A 17438-nucleotide genomic window follows, 5' to 3' on the forward strand; every position below is an offset into this window, starting at 1 on the left:
CCGTTTTTACATACGACGAATATTTTGTAATTTAGGCTTAAAAAATTTCTTCATCCACCCTTGCTTGCGGGTATGTTGTTTAGAAAACAACTTTGAATCAACTATGGTGAATCACGTGTGTTGTCACATGTTGGCACACGTGATTGACCTGACCTTGCGGGTTTGATGGACAGTTTCCAATGGCGACAAGGAAGGGCGCTGGAAGGGAAGCGAAGTGACGTACTTATCATGTGATGTTCGCTGTCCTCGTGGTCAGTTTCGTCGTTTCTCTCTTCTTGTTCACATGACCAGTTTGTTTGACCCCATGACCACCACTCCGCACTCCAGTTCTCCAACTCTGGACATGCTCGACGGGTCGCTGGACCCGGAGAAAAATTCACCACTACAAGATCCCAAAGCTTCCGATCCTACACAGGTACCGGAGCCCGAAACTGTGACAGTGACGGTTTCGACTGTTTCTGACGAACAAACAGCAGCTGCTCTCGTCGGACAACAAGCGAACGCAGCGTTTGCAGATCCTGGTACCCTTCAGTTCCAGTACAGGCCAGACGGAAATGGCGTACAGGCGACGGGATTCAATGGTGGTACACAGCAAATTCGAGTCGTCCAAGTTCAAGCTCCCGAGGCGAGTGGCGAACGAGTAGACGCCACTAACGCGGCGTTTGCACCGCAAGTTCAAACTGTTATTCAAAGCCCTTTCAGCAATGGTTCCTCCCCTACTCACACAGTCGAAACGGATACGACTGCGGACGGGCCGAGATTTACGTACTTTCAGCCGGCAGATGGGGCGACCACTGCTACAGTGGTTCAAGCCAGTGGTACTGAAGGTTTAGACGGAACAAGCGCTTATACAGTGAGAAATATTCCTGTTTCTCTTCAACAGCCCTCCTCTCCGTCGCAAATGCCCATCACAATGGCCGAAGCTCAGACCATCACCACCGTAGGAACAGCTGCAGGTTGGTTTTTGTCGTTCATAATCAAGCAGCTTCGTTCTAACTTTTATTTCACTGTCGTTGAATGCAAAATAAGTCCTGTTTTGCATTTTTTAAAGGTGGATTTTACGTGATGATGTCTCCTCAAGACGTGATGCCTGGCGGAAGTCAGAGAAGCATTGCTCCAGCGATCACTCATAAAATAGCAACGTAAGTTTTCATCACGAAGACTCGTTCAAGAGTTATTTTTCTCTGTAACTCTTTTCTTTTAACTTAAGAATACTAAGCTATTTAGTTTTGTACCAGTCTTTTTTCGATAATCTTTTATTAATGAGAAAATGTCCCTTATTTTCCTGCGATGATACACGACTGTTAAAATTTGTCATGTCTACATCAAATCATGTTAATTTCCGTGGATAGTGTGCTGTTCTTGTAAAGGTCAGAGCAGTTTTCTAAGACAACTAGCGTTTGAAAATAGCCGATCGCTATGTAAGCGATTTGTAAGGATTTTTTAAAATCAAGCTTCGAACAAAAACCACCCAAGGTAGTCAGTCGATGTATGTAACTTGATTCGTTCGCGACACTCATATTGAATTCCTTGCCGTACGAAATAATCCTTTCCTTGAATGTAGTCGCATTCGTGCTTCATGTAGACCAAAAATAGCATTAAAGAACTTTTGTGGCTAGAGAAAATCACGATGTGTTTTGAAGTTGTTTTGAATTAACCGGCTCAAAGTCATGTGTTCGAAACACATGACGGTTCTCATGTCACATGATTTCTTCTTCAATCATGTGATGGTCATGTAAAACACAACAACAAAATCGCTGGAATGAAGCTTGGATGTGTATTCAGCGATCTTGTGTTGTCAGGAAAGGATAAACGTAATGGAAGTTATGTATATTTTAAGTAATTCTGCTGCCCTTAACAGGAAAATTGACGCGCCTCGGACAGCCCGAGATGAGAAAAGGAGGGCGACCCACAACGAAGGTAATGCTCAGAGGATTATTTTGAAGTTTCCGCTCTACCTCTAATATAGAATTTAAAATTTCTACCTTTAAGCGCAAAACTGGCCGATCTACTTGAAAAAACAAACTTGTCAGCAGTCACTTACATTGATCACGAAGAAAATTATTCAACCCGTAGTGTCAAATGACAGTAAGACATTGTCACACAACATATATTCTCAAGGATGTTGTTGGTAGGTCTTTTTGTTCCACTAATATCCCTACACTTTCTACGTTAACTTTATTTTTGGAAGTTAGGTTACTGACCCATTGAGAATAATAAAGAAAGACATGTATGAATTTGTATTTTTACCTCATTTTAACACAATGCCGTTGTTTTAGTAGAAACATTGACTTGAAATTAATCATCCATCTGTTAAGTATATTATTTTAGATAAGAGATTAAATCAAAGTGTTAGTGGGCTGTGTTTTACCCAAAAACCAGTCAAGACCACTACAAATTGAGTTTGAGAGTATTTCCTCGATGCGTTGCTTTTGTTTTTCACTCCGACTTCAATGTTTCTTTAGTGGAGCGCCGTCGCAGGGACAAGATAAACACATGGATTAACAAACTTGCCAAAGTGGTGCCAGAATGTTGCCAAGAACAGTCAAAAGCAGGGCAGGTCGGTGGATCACAAAATATAGTAAGCACTTTTTGATTCTGTTTTTCAATTAAATTTGTGTCATCTTGGCAAATGGTTGATAGACATAGGTTAGGGACACAATGTCCCTATATGCCCTTTCTTGGAACGAAATTCACAGTGCTCCCATTTTATTCGCTCCCTCAAGCAATGGCCATTTTGGTTACTGAAGTAATATACCAACCATGAGACGTAGTGTTTCATCACTGGATAAAACACTGAGAAGAGAGTTACAAAGATGACATGCAGTGAAGTATTTTTGATGAACTTGGCGGCGTTTCATGTGAATAGAAAAGATTGTTTCTGTTGGATATGTAAAAAGAACCAACATGGCCACAAGTTCATTGGAGTAACACAATTCCTATCCCTGCCCCATGCTTGGGATTCTAGTCCATGATGAGGCTAGGCTGTGTTGCCTCCAACCATTTATAAATCTTGCTCCAGTTGTTTAAATGGCACTGCTGAATAACCCTTTTAAAAGCTTTTGAAGAGCCTGAGCCTGGGTGAAAGGAGAGAATGTTAAAAGTTTCTTTCCCAAGAACCCATTGAGGTTCACAAGTTGGAAAAAGTTGGCGGCAGTTTTCCAAGGCAGACTTTCTAATCAGTGATATATTATTATTTTTTACAGAGCAAAGGTGGTATTTTATCAAAGACAGTGGATTACATTAATGAGTTAAAACTACACAACGCTCGAATGGTAGAATCAATCAAGGACAATGAAAGATTGCAAATAGACACAGAGCTTTTACGCCAGCAAGTAGAGGACCTCCGACAAGAAAATGCATTACTGAGAGCTCAACTGCAGCAGCATGGAGTTGAGTTGGCAACGGGAGGTCCCAGTGCTTGAAGTTACAGCTTATTATGCAGTGTCTAGCTACACTTTACAAGGACATTCATTAAGAGCACTGTTGCCAGTATTTATTTACTGCAATCCTGATACCCCAGTGTTGCACAAAACTTAGGAGTAGCGTGCTGGTCATGTAAAGATTCAGTAGGTGTTATATGCAATATCCCTTACAGGGACTATGGTATAATATATTTGGTTGTGGTGTTTGAGTCCAAACTTAAGTCAACCTCATTGTGTGACCACCTGTGTAACATACAAAAATCTGCTAAAGAAAACATGAAAGCAATACCTTACATTAATTGACTGAAAAATATGCAAACGGCCGAAAACCAAACATTGGCAAGTTGTTTAGCCACTTACGAGGTGGTTAACTGTAGACTGAAGTTATTGACATTGAATTGGACATGGACTCTTTTGCATTAATATAAGCATAACCAGTGTGGACAGATGCCTTTTTCAGCTTTTTTTTTTCATACGCATTGGCATGCCCTACATTAAACTTACATACATTCTTTGTACTTAATAAATTGTGAGAGTGTTACCCTTTTAAGAATATTCAAACTAATAATTCAAGACCGTTTGAGCCCTATATAGTGGAGAGCACTAAACTTCCTCCTTATTAAAAGTTTTTCATTATGACTGATGTATGGAATATGAGGTCGTGAGAATATGGGAAATAATCAGATATTGAGATAGAAATTCTTGGTATCATGACTATAAGCATTGCATGAAAAACAGTTTTAAGAAAATGTACGTTGATATAAAGGCTCAGTGGGTCAAACTCGAGACTGTGTTTCTGTTGTTCAGCAGAAAATTAAGTTGTACAGAGAGTTATGTTATTTAGTTCATACAAAATAAATTAGTTATGTTTGTCATCTTAAATTTGTATCTTTGGCCTTTGATATATTCTAGTTTAATCGGTGATGGTTGTTAAAAGTCATACAGTGTTCAAACAGATATGAAAATGCAGGTGTTACAATAATATTGAAGATTGGGGCTTAACAGTACTGACAAATGACACCACAGGAAGGTACTGCTTAGTAGCTTTTACTTGATAAGGATTTCTTGCTTTTCATGGTTATGTTGTTATAATATTTATTTTGACGCATAAGCTTAAATCATGGTTGAAGGTGATTAATCAGTCATGTTGATAGGTTCTTTTGCATACGTATAGATTTGAAGTAGACGTAACAGAATAGAATTAACAGCCCATAAATTTTACTTTTTTACTCTTCTGTCAGATGCAAATGCCATTAAAAGATATTTAAAGGTACTTTTTTATTCCCATATTTTATCCTTTCCTTTTTCTAATCTCCCACCCAGATATCATCGGTGTTTGTTGCACCTTTTCTTCTTAAATGTTTGGCAAGTTTCCCTCTAGTCACACACAGTCTTTCTCAGGGTTTTAATACACCTTCTTACCCTTATGAAGAAACCCTGAAAATATCTTCATAGGAGGCTACAACAGTAGTTCCGACAGTTCCCTCATCAATGATTGATTCACCAATATTTGGCAGGTGTCTATAAACTAAGACCCTGTATGACAAGACAAGTCTGCACCCTTCCTATTTTTCCCATGGGTGTTCACTTTGTGCAGAATTCACTGTAGGTTAAATCAACTGGATTCTGCAGGGTTCATGTTGATAAAACTTTAACAAGCGTAGCAAATGTTTCTGGGTCCTAAAACAATGGCTACACTTGTTGCAGCTAGCCAGTTCACATGCTACAAAACCGCTATGCTAGAGAGCAAAAGGTGCACTGCGACAAGAACAACGAAAGGCATACATAAGTTTGTTCGTCTTTTCCCAGTAGGACTTTTGCTCTCCAGCATTGCAGCTTTGTGCCATGTTGTTTGCTAGCTGCAAAGGGCCTATTGACCTCAGACCAGAAGAGAAGATAACTCAACCCCTTTCCCAGGGCCCTCTCATCTCCAGAGAGGAACCCCGGAAACTGGGGTTTGGATTGCCCTACCCCAGGAGCTTATAACCCGGAATGAGCAACTCACATTTATGTTACAGTGTTTCATAGACTGGTTTATTTTTACGCATCACTTTACAGAACTTTTTCCTGCACAATTTGAAGCTCTGCTACGTCTGTGAGGAGATTCGATGGTTGATATGAAAAAGAAATTTCCCATCCTTAAAACGTCAAAAATACCATTTTCAGGGCTGTTGGTTTTGCTGACTGGTTTGCGCAACTTAAAAGATATTGTAAATTCAAGCCAAAATTGTTCCAAAAATAGACTGGACGGTGAGTTTGACGTGACACGATTACCTAGAAGTTGTTCACTCTGGGTTTTGACTTCCCTTCAATTTCGTATCCAGTCTCGTCAGACTCACTGGATAAGGGATAAATTAACAGAATTTTTCAAGTGTTATTTTTAGTCATTTATTTTTAAACATACGAAGTAACTACATTATGATCTGACTTGCTCTATACATCCTTCTTGGTCCTCCTAGAATCAGTCAAGTGTGTTCAGAAATATAATTAGAATCAATAAGTTAAAAAATACGAGAAATTTAAATATCTTTTATGACATTCTGATATCATTGTGATAGCAAGTGGATCGTAAAGCCTTGGTTTTGCATTGGTACGGCTTGGATTTTTTATCTCCCAGTTACTGAGAGGAGAAGTCGTTACGTCTCGGAACTCAACGAACCGTGTTCATGCAAATGTGGCAGGAAATTAAAAATATGACTCGTGCAACTTTCCTGTGCATGATTGCCCATATCTCTCTTCCATCGTTCGACAATGTAAGTTGCTGTTTCCGCCAAGGAAGACTGTTGAGATCCAGACATTTTGTTACCATGGTTACATCACGGCATACTTCTCCCCTCTATTTAAATTAGCTTCAAGATTCCCACAAAAGCCACGCCCCTCAGGGATAGTCACATTTAGGGTTACCACGACGTCCTCACAGCTAGTTGTTTACTTTGCTAACGAAACAAAAGACTGTGACACTCCCCCGATCGAAAACAGACGTTTCTTAGAGCTTCTGGCTGCAGCAAGTGTTATTTCAGATACTTGTCTCCGCGTGTTTACAAATAAAGAAGTTCACAGACTCGAGGTCAATGCTCAGGGGGATACTCCCTATCATTGCCTGTGAGGGGAGGCTCCGCCCGAAAGGGGTATCTCCCTCATGAAAGGTAGGATTTTCACTTGATGAAGTATACAAAAGGGAAATTCCTCATTCTGGTATGTAAAAAGGCCCAAAATGGCTAACAGATGCATTTAAAAAATCTGGTAGTGTGATTTAATCAAAGTGAATTTATATAACGTAGAAGGGTTGCAAAGTTCTAAACTTGGTATCCAAAAGAGGTAACACATGTCATTAGAAGGTGTAAGAAAGGGGTGCCTTTTCTATCAAAAATGGTATATAAAAGGTAAGAGGTTGGAACACAAGGCGGAGCCTCCCTGTAGAAAACATTGTTGACTACCCCCTGGGGGTCATTTTTCTACCAATATAACTGGCGTTCTTCTTCAGGTGACGTCATCAGACACCAATCCTCCAGCGCGTGATCAGCCTTGTAGGGCGTGATTTAATCGAAATATCCCTGAATTAATGGAAGAATAATCTTGTTCCCAGGTTCTCTAGATCAGACGAAAAATTAAAAGAAAAAGGACTCCTCCCTCAGAATTAATTTTGTTCTGGAGACATGTGACCAGACATAACCAGGGTCTCTCTCTCTCTCTCTCGCTCCCTAGGGACAGGTAGGAGAGAGCCCTGGGAACGAGGTTAATGGCAGAATGGGAAATTGAACACTGGAACTTGTGTTCAGCACTTTGTGATGTTTTTGCTTGCTCATTTGATTTTCCGTTGTCTCTGTTAAATACGCCTAAATAATTCATGAATCATCACGCGGAGAATATGAAGGAAATCACTACCTAGAAGGTTTGGAAATCGGATGATCTTAAATACTCTAAAATTTTGCGAACTTTAGCTTTGAATTTTTACAAAAATATTAATAATTTGAGTTCCACTGGAAACTATGTTTGGTCAAATTTCCACATTCCGTAAAGTCAGTTTAAAACCTTGACAACCTCGTTTTTGAAACATCAAGGCAATGAAGTACAGGGTTTTAGCGAAGACTTAAGGGTAGGCAGCTATTCACGAAATACATATATCAAAAGCTCTTCACAATTAATAGAATGATTTTGGTAGTAGACTCGATTTCCGCAGCTATCTCGGTCCTACCTGATCACGGAAAGAGCGCGGGCTCATTTTTCAAACAGCGGTTGGTAATCAAGCCTGGGTAGGTACTTCATATTTGATTCCTATGATGTACTGATATATAGATTTTTACAGTGCAGTCTTTCTTCTAGTGTACCGAGGTACTTGGCTTACTTAGGCACTTGGCCTGCTTCAGTGTCTTGGCCTACTTATGTGTCTTGGATTGCTTGAGTGTCTTGGCCTACTTGTAAGCCAAGTACCTTGGTACACTGGAAGAAAGACCATTATAAGAATCTATATGTCGGAATGTCGGTACAACTGTACTGTAGCAATCTATATATCGGTACACTATAGGAATCATATATGAATTATCTACCCAAGCCTATCTTGGTGGTCATACCGGAAAACTTCCCATTGATGAAGTGTGAGTGAAAAAAGGTCTCGTTTGTGAAAATGGATTTGCCATGGTGCCAAAAGACAGCTGGCTAGCTGGTAGTGTGTCCATGCCAAATGAAGATTGGGGCTGAAAAGAATTGACCGTAGTAGTAATGGGACCCAGCGAGAAACCAGAACTTGCATTACTGGCTGCATAAAACGATGAGGTGATACTATCAACGGAGTGTTTTAAAAAGCTGGTAGATGTAGCAGAAATGCTGTTCACAGCTGGGATTATTCCTTGCTGATTTGAAGACCCTTCTCTTGTTCGTCTGCTATCGCTGCTACTTGTAATTGTAAACTGTACTGGCGCAGAATTTGCAACAGAAACTCCATACGCACTGTTTGATATATTAGAATTAAAAGTTCCTGTTGGCTGAGTACTGGTAGCTGCAGATTTCGGTTCTGCTAGGTCTGAAACAGTTGCGAGTATAGAGTTTGATCCTACATCGTGTGCCATGTTGGGTTTAACAGAGTGGAGTAAATTTGGATTCACAGACACCATTGCGGTGCTGTTGAAGTTTGCATCAGACCGCGATGAGATCAAATTGTCAATAGCGTACGATAAACTTGAATTTAAATCACTGGAACCAATAAGAGACTCTGCACTAAAATCAGAGTATGTTGTCCTCGATGGCCTTGATTGAATTTGGGATTCCTGTGCAATATCCCCTATGAGTTCACTTCCTCCAATAAGCGCCTCGGCAGAATAGTTTGAAAAGCTCTGTGTATGGCTGTGTTGAGTAGCTGTATTATGCGCAGACTGTTCATTGGGTATATTGTGCACTGACTGTTCATTGGATGTACTGGGAGAAAGTACTCCTCTGGTATTCTGGGCTGAGGGAACAATGGCTAATGTGAAACTATTTGGCTGATTTGAGCTGTTTTCGGAAACTGAGGTAGTTGTTATGAGTGGAATGTTAGGCAAAATGACTTCGCTTGAAGCAAGCAAAGACTCGGCTGAAAAACTAAGATTCCCTGGAGCAGATGTTGACACTTGTTGATGTTGATGAAGGTCTGTTGAAGTTTGTTGCTGTCCTATACTCTGAGGTAATCCCGCTAATGACGCAATACTATGTGACAGGCGTGGCCCATGCGCTGGCTGACTCAAAGCCACAGTAGAAACAGGCAATGTTTGTTTACCATAATCATTCCCAGTAGGAACAATATTGGCAACAGATGCCCCCTGAGGTGAAATACCAGAAATTAAAGCACTGACATTGAAATTCTGTACCGTAATTATCTCCTCTTGTGACTGACACACATTCATATTTCCTTGTGACTCCTGGGAGCTGAGCGCGTTAGATCTCTTCACCAAGCCATTGTCACTTGGACCTATTAAGTGTTCCACTCTGCGTTTATTTGAAGATGAGTTTGTTTTTCCTTCAAAAGAAGCTCTGCTTTGTGAGTTGCTCCTTGTGTTTTGAGATTTAGAGCTAGTTTTTGAAGACGCTTTGTTCGCAGGAGTACTTTTTTTTGCTTTACCACTTGCGACGTTTTTTGAGGTTACATTTGAGGACTTCTCTTGTTCAATCGCTCCTTCACTTTGCGATTCTTTTAAAAGAGATACGCCATTTTGAATGGGAGAACTAGTGACTTGAAAGCTACCAATTTGGGAAGCTGCAATTTGAGCAGAGTTTGCTTGTTGAGTTAAAATGCTGCTTGATGCCGGCAAAACGGAAGGTGGTAAGGGCAACATGGTGCTTGAGTTTTGAACAATACTAGGTGTATTTATCACTGTGGGTTGGACATTTAAAACAGCAGTACTGTTATTTCCGATTGAAGGGTTTGCCAGCGGAACAGCGTTCACCAGATTTACCCCAGAGTTTGACATTCCTGGTTGCAGTGTAACCTTCATTATTGCGGCAACACTGTGTTGAGAGAATCCTGCATGAGAAGGTTGCAAAGCTTGTGATGAGCTGATTGGTATGTTAACAGTTTGTAAGGGTTGTGGGGTTGAGGAGCTTGCTAAATCACTTGTAATCTGAGGATTAACACTCTGATGAGAATTGGATAAAAAGTTTGAAGAACTGTTTGGATTTTGTTTCAGTTGGTTAAGCTGCAGTTGTCCAGGGTTGTTAGCTACATTCTGTGTAACAAGTGGGGTAGCAACCTGAACCACTGGAGAAGCTGTAGCTACGGTGCTTGTTGTCATGGAGATTGGATTTGTCCCAATGATAAATGGAGTAACGTAAGCAATTGAATCTTTCTTTGACATATCGTTAGTAGAACTTGTGACAGAAGCAGAAGTGATTGGCACCTGTGTTACCATAGTGACAACAGGAGCATTGACTGGTACTTGGACAGGTGCACATAAAGTTGTAGGCATTGTCATGGATACTGGAGCTGATACTGCCACAATTTTAGGGCCGGCCATGGTCAAAGAGTTGTTTGTTGTTCCAGAGTTATTAGATGCAGATGAAGAAGAATCCTGCACTGTGAGGATTTTTCTTGGAATGGCTATACTGTGCTTTTTAAGTAAATCTTTCAAGAGCTTGTTTTCTTTTGTGATATTCCCAAGTTGATTCTTTAGTTGCTGAACCTCTTGGGCTGTAAAATAATGCATGTTTTAGTTGTCATTACTTTCCTGTAGTACTCTTTATTATGCTACATGCATATAAGGTGTTTCTAACTATCAATGAAATCCTAAATTGTAGCCATTCAAAGGAAAGCTACTGAGCAGTACTTTCCTTTAGTACTGTTTATTATGCTGTACAAGGTTGCTCTAACTTTTGAGTCTGTGGATGAAATCCTAAAGTGTGACCATTCAAAGGAAAGCTACTGAGCCGTACTTTCCTGTGGTACTGTTTATTATGCTGTACAAGGTGGTTCTAACTTTTGAGTCTGTGGATGAAATCCTAAAGTGTGACCATTCAAATGAAAGCTACTGAGCGGTACTTGCCTGTGGTACTGTTTGTTATGATGTACAAGGTGGTTGTAACTTTTGAGTCTGTGGATGAAATCCTATGGTGTGACCATTTAAATGAAAGCTACTGAGCGGTACTTTCCTGTGGCACTGTTTACTGTGATTTACAAGGTGGTCCTATCTTTTGAATCTGAATGTGAACTTGTGAGTACTGTTCTGTACTGCTGGAACTTGTGGTTCTCTTTGAGTTTTGATGTAGCCATTTATAGGAACAAACAAATTAATACAGGTTTTTCAGTAAATTTCTTACCCAGTTTTTGTTCTCTTTGCTGCAGATCCCCAAATGCCTTCAGTTGCTCATTTACTTGTGTTACATACTCTACAGTCTTTTCCAGAACAATGTTTTTACTCTGAACACAAAAACAAAAATTCAACAATCAGCAGAGATGGCAACCTCTGGAGATCTAAAATCTGGAGACTCTCTCTCTTCTACCCACCCCCCCCCCACCCCAGAATATCAGTTGACACCCCCCCGCCCAACAAATTGACCCAGCCCTCAAATAATGACATGGGAATGGATTAGGACAATATATCAAGTCTTACATGAAGTAAATAGTATGAAAATCTATTATGACAAAATAATCTTTTCAGTGACAAAATATGACCAAAAATGCCCAGAAACCTTACTATGAATAGAAAAAATTCAAATTTTGGTGAGCTAAATTTCAAACTAAAATCAGAAAAGCTCAAAAGTTGATTTTATCAGGAAGATTTGGTGACCTGTACGAGAGGGTGGGAGAACAGTGCCCTATTCGGAAGACTCCCAGATAATTCAGGAGAGTTTGCATATGTGAAACACAGATCCTACAAATCACACAATGGTTGCTGAAGAAAGAGGTGGAGGTGTCTATTTAAAGTAACTTTTTGCAGTGACAAATAAAAATCAGAGAGGGCTAGCTGGTGCATGACTTCACAAACATCTTTGCCACTGCTAAAAATCAAACTCAGTGATGAGGGTTCTAAAATTTTTAAAGCCCCTTAAGACAAACTATAATGAATTTCTTGAATCTGGACAATCCTGCAGAACTTTCCTCTTTAGGTGGCATGGACACCACTCACTAGTTGATGACAATCCCTACCCCATCCTTCTGACTCCTACTTTACCAGCTCATTTTTATTATACAAAAAAGGAAAAAAAGAAAAGGAAAATAAGACACTTCATTACATAGTATTAGCTGTAAACAAGACTACCCACTGGACTTCAAAGTGAGTGACTGATAACTGTGGATTACATATATACAGTCGACTCTCTCAACGGACACCTCTGTAATCTATAACACAGACACCTCAGAAAAACGGACACTTAGAGTTGGTCACTGCCTTTCTTTACTTCCTTTATTTGTCTCTTTATCAGACAGACATCACTGCTAGATGGACACTAAGTGTCAGTGCCAAAGGTTTCCATCTTAGAGAGGGTTGACTATAATATGAAGCACTCTACTAGCCTGCAAAGAGCAGACGTATTTCCAGTCGTCGCTTCTCTCCCTCCGAAAAATAATTTTATCAGCGGGTGAAACAAGAGCCAAAAAATGCGTCTGCTCCCCACAGGCTAGTACTATACCTGCTTTCCCCATTTGCACTGTGGGACAACATCGGCCAGCTTAAATATCCAGCTGTTTATTTTGTCCTTTCTCCTTCTTTCCACTACAAAAGATAAATTACAGTATGCATAAGGCACTTTTGTTCATTATTTTCTGTTGAACATTCCCTCTTATCGGAATATTTTTTCCGTTATTTGTTTGAACTGACACTTATCATCACAAAGTATTCACTATTTTTTCCACACCAACAAAAATACTCAGAACCACCTTATACAGTATAATAAACAGTACCACAGGAAAGTACTGCTCAGTAGCTTTCCTTTGAATGGTCATACTTTAGGATTTCTTCCACAGACTCAAAAGTTACAACCACCTTGTACAGGATAATAAACAGCACCACCGGAAAGTACTGCTCAGTGGAGTTACTGATCATAGGTTAATGTCATACTTTAGAATTTCAGCCACAGACTCACAAGCTGACTCAAAATTTACAAATTTTGGACAACCATAAATAATTGAGCAGGAAAATGTTCTTGATGTTCTTGGCGGCTTTTATGAAGTATCACCGATGTTATGGTATGTTATCTACGACATATGTATGTGGCAGCTTAAATCTTTTTAAAACACGACCATTTTTACACAAGCTTTATATGTACAAGTTCTTTTTTTTCTTTCATTACTGAACTAATTTTCCACTTTTCTGTGGCTGTATTGTCTTTTCTCTTACATTTTTTTAAATTAACTTATACAAGTTAGTGTGTTGTCTTAATTACCCAACCTTCATTATGTACAATCCTCCTTCTTGTTTGCTGTGCAATTCCCCCACTATACAAAAATTGAAAATAAAAGTTGTCACTTAGTAAGAGCTTTGTTTACATTTAAATTGGCAGTGGTTTGGGAATTTTTTGACTGAATTTTCATGATTTTAACAAAAAATATGTTCTACCTTACAGAAAACACAAACAGGTCAGTTCAATAAAAATATTGTAGCCTTCCCGTTGTGGGGAGAGATGAAATACAAGCTCCCCTAAAAACGTCTGTTGGTGAGGCTAGGTGAGGTGAGGCCACCCTTGTCATTATGTATCGAGTGATGTAGACAAAGAATATAGAGCTTTTAGCTTGTTAGCCATCTTGACTGTTGTGTTTATCTTACAAAGGGAGCCAATCAAAATGTGCAAAAATTGCTATCCAGACCAAAGATTTGGTAAATTAATAGAAATTTATAGCACATACTTGCCAACTTTCCTTAATTCAAAGGCACAAGATTTTTGATTTGTATGAGAACTAAAAAAGAAACCTTTCTGCTTTTCAATGGTAGAGTAGGGCGTTACTGATTTTTTTTTTAACATAAGGTGGGTCAAAAGTATCATCGGTTGGAAGGAGTTTATCAAAGCCAACTGTTAATTTCACAAAGTACAATGTTTTTTTTCTCAGCTTGCTAAAAGATAAGCCAGGATGTCATCTCTTGACTTCAAAAGCAACAGTTTGTCTAGGTTACAGCATGTCATATCTTGCAGCACGAACATAGACAAAACATTAACACTATCTTACCTGAGTACTATATCTGACGAGACATAATAAGGAGTTTGATTGCTTGTAGGCGATGCAAACCTGTAGGAGAACACACTTGGAGGGATTGGCTTGGTGGTATTTTGAAGTGCAGGAAATTCTTTCTGGACCACACCATTAGTAGTGGACACTAAAATTATCAAAAGGAAAGGATTATGTGTATGGAATTTTTATCACATCAAAAACAAGTGAATTAAATAATATGCTTTGTATGTTATTATCAGGCTGAACAAAATCACTTGGTTTGTGATATACTAATTTTGATGAAGGTGATTTCGTATTTGACTTGTCTCACACACCTCATTTATCATAGGTTTGATTCTCATTTCCCTTTGTCTCCTGTCCCTTATCATTATGCAGAAAAAAAGCTTTAAAAAAAAGAGTAATTAAATTTTTTTGTTTCTGACTTATGATTAGGGTTAGAAGACAAAGATAACCGTGAGAATCAAACTAAATTAAAATCATTTTGATTTGAACTAACAACAAGTTTGTTGTTATTGTGAAGAAACTAAAACTGCATTAGAGTGACACTGTGACAAAAGTTTTGAAAACCTGTAAGGAAGTCATTGCTTTTTAATGAAAGAACATCAGTGCCACTTTTTCGTCCTTACCACATTTTGACGTCATCTGTTATCTACTACTGAACAGAAGGACAGCAACATGGAATCTAACATTGAGAAATACGTTGTTGCCTTTCTGTTTATTTGTTCTTTTATTACGCTGAAAAATGGCTGTTTTTAATGTTGATTCGAGGAGAGGTTTCTTAATCACATGCAAGAAATAAATTGTCAGAAAGTCTATCTATCTAATCCTGTTGCCATATATTGTCATTAGGCTGATTTACCGGTAGCAACAGAACGGGAATGTCAGTTGATGATGGCATGCTCAAATCAAACAACTGGCTTAACCAGAGCAGCAAATTAACCAGAAGTCGTGTTTTGCTTTTTTCCGTGTACTTTCCCGTCGTCAACTGACATTCCCGTTCTGTTGCTAAGTCAGCCTATTATTGGCATGGGTGTGAGTCATTAAGGACCAGGGGTCAGGGATTTCTTCCAGCTTCTATGAACACGTAGTGAAGTCTGCGAAACAGCCCCAATATTCTTGCTATGGGCCACCAATGGACTTAAGAAATTACTGGAAATATGTTTCACATTTCCCTTCAACCTGATTGGCAAATCAACGATGGCATTTTTAACAGGCTAATCATGGCGCATACTCAAATCCTGGTACTCATGTGGGGAACCAGAACAAGGATTTCAGCGCTGTTTTGCAGACAGACTTAACCAGAAGTTAAGTTCCGTCTGTAGTGCAGGCTCCAATGAATGTGACCCCCGGCTCCTTTCATTATCAGGAAAATAGAAGAAATTTATAGAACCAAGAGAAATCCATCGCTGTTTGATTCTCCGCCTACTTGCTGCATTCACCCAGTAACGTGAAATCTTAGACACAGCCCTGACTGGTGTATAATTACAGAAAACAGCTGTTTAGTGCCCCGAACAGCTGTGCTAGATCCAGCACTGCTTAGCAGGACTAGTAGGACACACTTCTAATTCACTGGCTAAACAAATATGAATAATCTGAGTAATCGATTATAAATTATCTACAAGTGAATCAGTCTATTAAAAACGTGATCGTGAAGCTTCTATTAAAGTAAATAATGGTGAAAGATTTTACCCTGTGAAGACACATCTTAAATCTTATACATCCATTTCACGCACAATATATGGCCCACCGAGTTTCTCGTTAGAAAGTAAGAGGTTTTCATTTTAGATGAAACGGATGAATTATTTAGAGTTAAACTTATCTCAGGTATATTCAAATCTAGCTAATTCGAAGTTGTTTGTTTTGTTTTCATAGCTTGCATATCAAAAAGATATACAAACCTAGCTAGAAACCTAGATATAGGTATTGATAATCACATATCACAATAAAATTAGCTGCTTCTGCATTGAAATAACCATTAACCACCACTGAGGCAGATGAGCACTGGGTGAACGTAGAGACAACGTAAAGACTACAGTATAAGCTTATTCCATCATTCGCTCCCCATATTAACGACAAATTGCAGGCTATAAGACTAGTTATACTCCTTTAGCTTCTGCAACATTAATAAAAGGAAAAGTATTCAACCTACCTACTGGAGGAAGTGATGGCGCTGGAACGAAGATTCCTAAAGCATTTTGCTGAAGCAAAGAGGGTCCTGAAGAGACATGTCCGCCATCTTGGATATTGTTGATGTCCGCTGAAGTTTCGCGACCTCCGTTGTTCAATTCTTTTGAGACATTAGATGGTTTTTCTACAGACGATGAACCATCGACGGTGGCCATACTAAAAGAATTAAATAACTTGTTGCAATATCCATCCTTTCCAATAATTCTCGCCAGCCATGAAATCTACGAGAAAGAAAATAAAACATTTTCAGTTTGGAGAGTTGATAATGTGATCAACACTCGAGACCATGAATAAAACTCCTACGTCTTAATTAATGTTTTCTGATAAGACCAACAGCTATTATCTCAAATATTTATTTACTGAGATTACAAAAAACGTAAAATATCCGGAAACTCACCCACAATAGCCGAACAAGAGCACGACGAATGATTCCTAGAGATAAATTCTCCTATGAATTCTATAAGCCTCAAAGAAATCCTCGATTCTGCAATTTGATTGGTCTAGCTCGCTTGGAAGAGATCCAAGTCAACCTCAGCAACAGAGAGCTCAAAAATTGAGTACTTTGTTTAAGATATTTGTTCTTCATTGATTATTTGGATGATACATATTGATTATATTGATTATTTAGATGATACATATTAGCTTCGAAGAAGCAGATTTTTCGCGGAAAAAGTATTCTAAAACAGTGCATGAGCCCCGGGGTACCAAGTATAGCGGGGAGAGGGAAATCTGTCATTTCCGGTCGTTAAAAAGGCCAAGAAAGGCAAACAGGAAAAAGTCGAGAAAACGTTCTGGTTTTTTTTTCCATAGGCTCCTTGATTTATTCATATTTTTAAAAAGGACAGTGCATTTACAGCAGTGAAAAGGGATGCATGCAAAGTTATAAACTAGGTGTGTGGAAGGGGAACCATTTTTCAATTGAACGTATACGAAAGGGGCACTTTTTCTGCACAAAATGGTATAATATTGTAATTCCTATCATAAATTCAGTAACATCTGTAATGAATAAAGGAGTTAGTTTTCGGAAAAGTCGTTGGGAGGGCAAACACAAAAAAATGTGGTTTTAATAATCTATAAGTACTAGAATAAAGACTCCAAACTCAGGGCAGATTTTTATTTTGCAAAGCGTACTATCGAGTCCATATAGCTATGATGGCACATAATCGAAGACGGGGGAAGATCTATGCGGTTTCTGAGTT

General features: G+C 39.0%; 2 protein-coding genes across 3 annotated transcripts; one reads left to right on the forward strand and one right to left on the reverse strand.

The window, feature by feature from the left end:
* Positions 1-4698, forward strand: LOC140949957 (upstream stimulatory factor 1-like). 2 transcript variants are annotated; one of them, XM_073399109.1, is made up of 5 exons: positions 1-956; positions 1052-1142; positions 1862-1920; positions 2466-2560; positions 3207-4698. In XM_073399109.1, exons 1-5 carry the CDS (start codon positions 284-286, stop codon positions 3423-3425), a joined length of 1137 nt encoding a protein of 378 aa, XP_073255210.1. In that variant the 5' UTR covers positions 1-283; the 3' UTR covers positions 3426-4698. The 2 variants fall into 2 exon arrangements, with proteins under 2 accessions (XP_073255210.1, XP_073255209.1); XM_073399108.1 differs by having other exon boundaries at positions 9-956; positions 2466-2581.
* Positions 4699-7914: 3216 nt separating this feature from the next.
* LOC140949940 (uncharacterized) lies at positions 7915-16682 on the reverse strand. The gene is made up of 7 exons (XM_073399092.1): positions 16637-16682; positions 16202-16460; positions 14050-14197; positions 13277-13323; positions 12519-12601; positions 11208-11307; positions 7915-10581 (listed from the first exon to the last, which is right to left on the reverse strand). Exons 2-7 carry the CDS (start codon positions 16392-16394, stop codon positions 7991-7993), a joined length of 3162 nt encoding a protein of 1053 aa, XP_073255193.1. The 5' UTR covers positions 16395-16460; positions 16637-16682; the 3' UTR covers positions 7915-7990.
* Positions 16683-17438: the final 756 nt, after the last annotated feature.

This window comes from Porites lutea, chromosome 10, assembly GCF_958299795.1.
Source record: "Porites lutea chromosome 10, jaPorLute2.1, whole genome shotgun sequence".
Lineage (NCBI taxonomy): Eukaryota > Metazoa > Cnidaria > Anthozoa > Scleractinia > Poritidae > Porites > Porites lutea.